Source organism: Cynoglossus semilaevis, chromosome 18 (assembly GCF_000523025.1).
Source record: "Cynoglossus semilaevis isolate Cse_v1.0 chromosome 18, Cse_v1.0, whole genome shotgun sequence".
In the NCBI taxonomy this organism is placed as follows: domain Eukaryota; kingdom Metazoa; phylum Chordata; class Actinopteri; order Pleuronectiformes; family Cynoglossidae; genus Cynoglossus; species Cynoglossus semilaevis.
The window spans coordinates 3788607-3794537 of NC_024324.1; the positions used below are offsets into that span (position 1 = coordinate 3788607).

The window sequence follows — 5931 nt, forward strand, 5'->3', positions numbered from 1 at the left end:
AGAAGAGTCAGTTGATGGCGCTGTGACATCACAGTGACACCGTCTGAAGAAGATGTGAGCTCCGTGTCGAAACAGGTTGAGGGAAAAATATGCCTGTTCTTTCAGGGTAAGAAATAGGTTAAGGAATATGTTCTTGAGGACGACGATGAGTTTGGTTCAGTCGATACTTTTCAAAAGTGTTGAAAACATATGGTTAGAGCGAGAAAAAGGAGAGTATGAAACCTATGATTCAAGTCCTGGTTACTGGGATGTGCAGACCTGAGAAGTGAGAGACTTGAAGTCTCGTTCTTCAGCCTTTTCTCCTCCAGAGTTTTATCTCCGGCCATTGATACTGGTGTAAAAAATATGACTTTCTTCTCTCAGCGATCACAGGACAAAGCCTTCTTTTGTGAGCAGCCCATCAGTTCCTCACTTGAACTCCCTCTTCATGCACACACTCCTGGCTAAAGCCTCCCATTGTTCCAGGCTGTGATAATACTATCAGCCCCTGAAGGAGGAGAGGTGAGGAGGGGGGAGGGAGGCAGGGAGGGAGGGGGAGTCACAGTTGGACCGGCTTCAGCTGCTGCAGCAGCCGTACTTTACCGACCTGATTAGATAACAAAATTACACTCCATCTCATCTGACATCAATTATCGTCAAGTAATACCGTCCTGACCCAGCGCTGTGCCGCAGTCCACACTTTAAAGACACCGCACTCTGCTCTGGTGGAGTCCAGAGTGCTGCTGGGTAATGTGCTGTAAAGGAACCCTTCCTGGGAATGTAGACGTGCAGTATTAATCACAGTTCCCAGGAGGGAGGACAATGTTGTTAGTTGTTAGCTGTTGTTTCCAGACCACCGTTGGAGGGTCCTCTTCGGTGTGTGTGTCTGTGTCTGTGTGTGTGAAGCTGATGCTGTTGGAGGCTTGTGTTTCCTGTCCATGTGGAAATGTCATTTCCTCCTGTTAATATACATCCATAAATGTGTTGTGAGCAGCGTGGGCGAGCTTCATCTGTACATTTTGATGGACGAGCTGATCACAGTCTGACGGACGAATGGACAATTTTAACAATGGCAATTTTTATGAATTTGACTTTGTGATGTATGAACGGACAATTTTAACAATGGCGATTTTTATGAATTTGACTTTGTGATGTAGAAAAATGTGTCAATTCTCAGGGCTGATCAACCTTCTCTACCACTGAAAGCTGATTGGACAAGAAAGATGGACTCTCTAACTAAACTGGCTCAGACGCTTGGTTTATCAATGAACAACGTCTGAGGTTGTTATAGTCAATAAATGTAACACCCTTTTAAGGTTTAAGTTCTAAACTCATCGGCGAGCGCTGTTGAAGTCAGCATCCTACAAGAGCGACTGTTCTCGAAGAGGAAATCTAATTGGTCGAGCTGGAGTTAACTATAAGCACATATGAATGAACAGGCATCGAAGGACACAGGACAACACATTTTTATTAGATGTGTTGACGGTAAAAAAGAAAAGTCGTAAAAAGTTCACATAAAACAGCAGACATTAAGGCCTGACGGCAGCGGCGGCGGCAGCGGTGGTGGTGCACGGTGTTGAATTCTGAGCAGCTCCACACTGTGACCTTGTCATAAACAAACAAAAACACATCACTGAGTTAACCAGCGCCGGCGACAAAGACACGACAGCGAATGACGACGATGCAGTGATTCCATGTCTCTCTTCGATACTGTATGAAAAAATTAAACCAGAGGAAAACGTCTTCTTTAAAAACCAGCCAACATTTACCATCAGTCACAAACAGCACGCCGTGAACCATCATTTAATTACAGCCCAGCATTTGTTATCGCTGCTGACGCCCCTTTGCCCCCGATGCAAGGCTGACGATGGGCAGCAAAGTGAAGCCAATCAGTGAGAGATGGAGAGAAGACGGAGAAGTGATGGTTTTACTGAGTGATGCTGAGGAGAAAACAGAGTCAGATTTACGACAGGTCTGTTGCCTTCAAGGCTACGCCTCCGCCGCCGCCGCCGCCTTGTTCCAATTAGGATTAATAAAGCATCTCTGTACAAGGCCTGGGATGCACATCCCTGCGGCTGCCCTGAGACGAAGCAGTAACGTAGCAGAGACCGTGGGAGAAAAGCTGCCCCAGAGTGGAGCATCTCTGTAGCATCTCTGTTTGTTTATGACAAAAAGAGCTAAAAAAGTCTGATCCACAGTTAAAGATGCTACATTTCGACTTTTTGACTGATTGACGGTAAGAATTTCAACACTAACATCCATCACCGCGCTTTCACTTCCCAGTCAGCAGCTGCGTGTTAGCTCAGCAAAAACAAGACTTACTGGAGGTAAATAGCTAAACTGGCTCTAACAGAAAGTAATAAAATATGGGAAGCAGGCTACCAGTCTGCTGACACCAAATAATTGTGGGATATTAATGTACGTGTGGCTTATGCTGACCTAAGGTAGGTATGGCTTCAGTTGGACAAAGAACAGGACCTGAAACAGCTTCTTAAAGAAGCAGGGAAAATATCTTTAACTAAACTGTAGTGTAAACTTTCTGTCATCCAAATATTGGATAATGTAACAGTTGGAAATGGATGAGGATAGTTTTGTTTTTTGGCTGCATACTTTATCTGCAGTTTAAATTCAGCAGTATAACTTTTTTCTTCAAGGTTGCATTTTTATTTTTCTATGTTAATATTTATTGAAGTCTAGCTCTGGCAAAAAAACAAAAACAAAATTGAAGGACAATTCAAGTCAACCACTGATTTTTTATTAGAATAAAATAGTAATGACCCTTTTCTTAGGTCAGACTTTGCAGTGTCCAATATCTTTGTTGGTCATTATTACATTACAAAAAAGATGCAGTGTTTGTTGGTGATACTACCAGAAAAGAAAACAGTCATTTTTGAAGTAGATCTTAATTACATTCCTGAACTGAATATTGTTTCTACAAATGCAATACAAATTGGAGGTTTTACATCTTACATCAAACTTACTTTGTAATCTTGTAGTAGGTGATAATGACATGGCATGATAATCAGTGGTTTGTAGTAAAAGTAGTTAATAGAAAATGATGACCTTATTAACATATGTTATAAATCTACTGAGTCTCTGACTGAAAGAAAACCTTCTTCTCCTCCTCCTCCCTCTCTAAAGGCATAAACTCAAAATCACTCGGCTCCAAAAGGTTGAGATTCGCCTGCACGGCGACCAGTTTCTCCAACCCGTCCGCTGTGAGAGAACCTTCAGTTTTTACGTTGCACAGTCGGGACCTCAGGCTCTCGCAGACACCTGTCGATGGAGGGATCTGGAGAATGGCAGCGGCCACTGCGGACAGTGGCTCTGAGGAACACAGGCCTTTCCACCAGGTGAACGCCGACACGTGCTGGCAGGAGCTCCATATTCCCGATCCTTTCCAAAGTCCCTGTTTGGCCGAGAACCTGGCAAAGCTGGCGAGAACTTTACCCTCGTCAAGGTTCAGGTGATGTGAGAGGGTGGATATCACAAAGTAAGCGCTGTTTATCTGCTCCCCTGTGAGGGTCTGCTGCCCGACGTACTTGGGGTCGAGCATGTAGGCCGCTGCGTGGATGGGCTTCACACAGAGCTCCTCACATCTGTCCAGTGAAGCCAGCACAGCTTTCTGCTCCGTGCTGTGCAGCACAGACCCCAAGAGAGAGTTTCCTATGTGGTACCTCAGCTGACTGAACATGTCGACAACACCGGACAGCACAGCGCCCTCTCTTTTCATCTGGTCAGTGGAATTCCTGACCAGTTGTAGTAGGTTGTGACTGCTGAGCAGACCCTTCCAGAATGCAGAATCCTGCAGAGTTGCTCTGACGGAGGCTTCAACAGTCAGATTAGGGGAGATGGCCATTTCCTGGAGAGCACTCTGGCCGTCGAGGAGGCTGCTGAACATTTTTAGCACACCAGTCCAGTCACAACTGTTAGGCAGAGCCAGCGTTGTTCTGTCAGAAGCATTAGTTCTCAACTTGGTGCTCTGCCAAGAATTAAAAGTGTCTTCTAAAACCTTGCACTCCTTGACGTGCCTCACCACCTGTTCAGCTCTCCTGCACAACACCTTCATAGACGGCTGTGCCACCAAGTCTTCAAAGAGTCGCTGGATGCCATATGCTGTGCAGCCAATCACTGATATGTGCGGGAAAACTTCCTCGACCTGTGACCGGGCTGCAGCCATTTCTGGACAATCATCAGTGATGACGGCAAAGACCTTTTGAGCTCCCACCTTGTTTATGATCCCTTTTAGTTCCTGTACGATGAAGGAGCCACGGTTTGTCGGCTCTTTTGTCTTTGTGCATTTGTAGAACAGCGGCTCAGGGGTCGCCACCACATAAACAATAGTTCCATTATCTTTGAGGTGTGAAAAGCCGCTGCACATTATGGTCAAACTGTCTGCTTTTCCTATGGCATCGCGAACTTGGTTTTGAACTCTGTCGTGCTCACACTCCAGCAGATGAGAGGACAAAGCCTCTCTGGTGGGCGGACAGTAAGCAGGTCGCAGCACGTTGAAAAATCGTTTCCAATAAATATTCTCTGTGAGGGAGAGAGATGAGGAGGTGGCATACACAGCCCTGGCCAGGAACTCGTCAGCATAGGCTTGGCTGCGCTGATCCACTGAATCAATAAGGAAGGGCCCCGCGGGGTTTGCAGACGGCAGGTAGGAGGAGAAGGAGGGGACAGGAACGGAGGCAGCGGAACATCCATCAGGAGCAGGTGACTGCTGCGTCGCCACAGAGTACTCCTTACATTTGTCCAAGTGCATCTGCATCTTAGTAGCGTTCTTAGTGCATGTCTTTGTGCAGTAATTGCACATGACAGTTTCCCTCCCATTTTTAATGGCCGGGGTAAAATGTTTCCACACGCCGGACTGCAACCTGGGCATCTCTCTGAAGGTGTAAAAAAAGAAAAAAAAGGGGCAATTAAAATGATATCAGGTGTGTCTGGGCTATACAGTCACCAATAACTAGTTATAAATAGTTAATTGTTATATTACTTTCTCCTGATTAATTTTGCCCATGTTAGAAACCAGGTTTCACTTCATCCAGATTACTGTCAGTGCAGTGACATAGTGTCAGACTGAAAGAATAGACTGCTAAAAAGGTCAATTTTGTTGCTGGAATGACATCTTGACCCTGTCAGTAAGAGAGTAATAACCCCATTATCTCTGTGGGACAATGTCCCCCCTACAGGACACCGGGCCAGGACTATGAACTACTATCAAAGACAGTGGTGTCTGAGCAAAGCCACAGGTCAGTCCTTGTTGTTGTTGTACAACCTATTAAATAATAATTAATAATAGACTGAACTGATTAGTAACCCTTACCAAGAACTAATAACAAATAAGTAACATGTATATATTTTAAGCTGAATCTTAATATATTAAATAAATATATTTTGACAAAAATACTGTAAGCTGAATCTTAATAATATATAAAATAAATATATTTTGACAAAAATACTGCTCTGATTGGCTACAGCTGTATTAATGACATATACATTAACCATTAGTAACTATACTGTACCCTAATTAACATTAGGGTACAGTATGTACCTATCTACATTCAGTTTAGTATATATTCAGAAGAATATTTAGTTTCCCTAAATTAAATGTTAGTTAACAGTGTAATAAATGCGTTTACTTACTTTTTTATTCCGATGCCTCCGATTCTTCATGCACTTAAAGTAACTTTTCCTGTGGGCTAACTTCAAACCGTGGTGCTAACGTAAACAAAGTGGCTCAAATGAGCAGAAAAGTCACGATTGTCCCACTCTTAAAATGTCAGACTAATATCACGTTCAAAGTTTTCTCCGATTTGGCCATATTCAAGAATTAGGTTAAAAACATAGTCATAATTCGCTAAACAACCACTGCTGTTGTTTCATTGTTGTTGTCAGAGAGACTACTTCCGGAAACTAAGAGCGAGTACGGAAACGCATGTGGGACAAACG

The 5931-nt window shown here is 44.0% G+C and overlaps 1 protein-coding gene and 1 long non-coding RNA gene across 2 annotated transcripts; one reads left to right on the top strand and one right to left on the bottom strand.

Moving 5' to 3' along the window:
- Positions 1 to 2718: 2718 nt before the first annotated feature.
- On the bottom strand, positions 2719 to 5920 carry LOC112488548 (uncharacterized). The gene is made up of 2 exons (XM_025065317.1): positions 5626 to 5920; positions 2719 to 4868 (listed from the first exon to the last, which is right to left on the bottom strand). The coding sequence occupies exon 2, from the start codon at positions 4862 to 4864 to the stop codon at positions 3065 to 3067; it is 1800 nt and encodes a 599-aa protein (XP_024921085.1). The 5' UTR covers positions 4865 to 4868; positions 5626 to 5920; the 3' UTR covers positions 2719 to 3064.
- On the top strand, positions 4560 to 5931 carry LOC112488549 (uncharacterized). The gene is made up of 3 exons (XR_003052734.1): positions 4560 to 4695; positions 5172 to 5231; positions 5878 to 5931. It is a non-coding gene; the product is annotated as an uncharacterized LOC112488549 (long non-coding RNA).

What these genes read in the sequence shown, in the direction of transcription:
- LOC112488548 (XM_025065317.1), bottom strand. Translation starts at nt 4,864, where the DNA reads ATGCCCAGGTTGCAGTCCGGCGTGTGGAAACATTTTACCCCGGCCATT.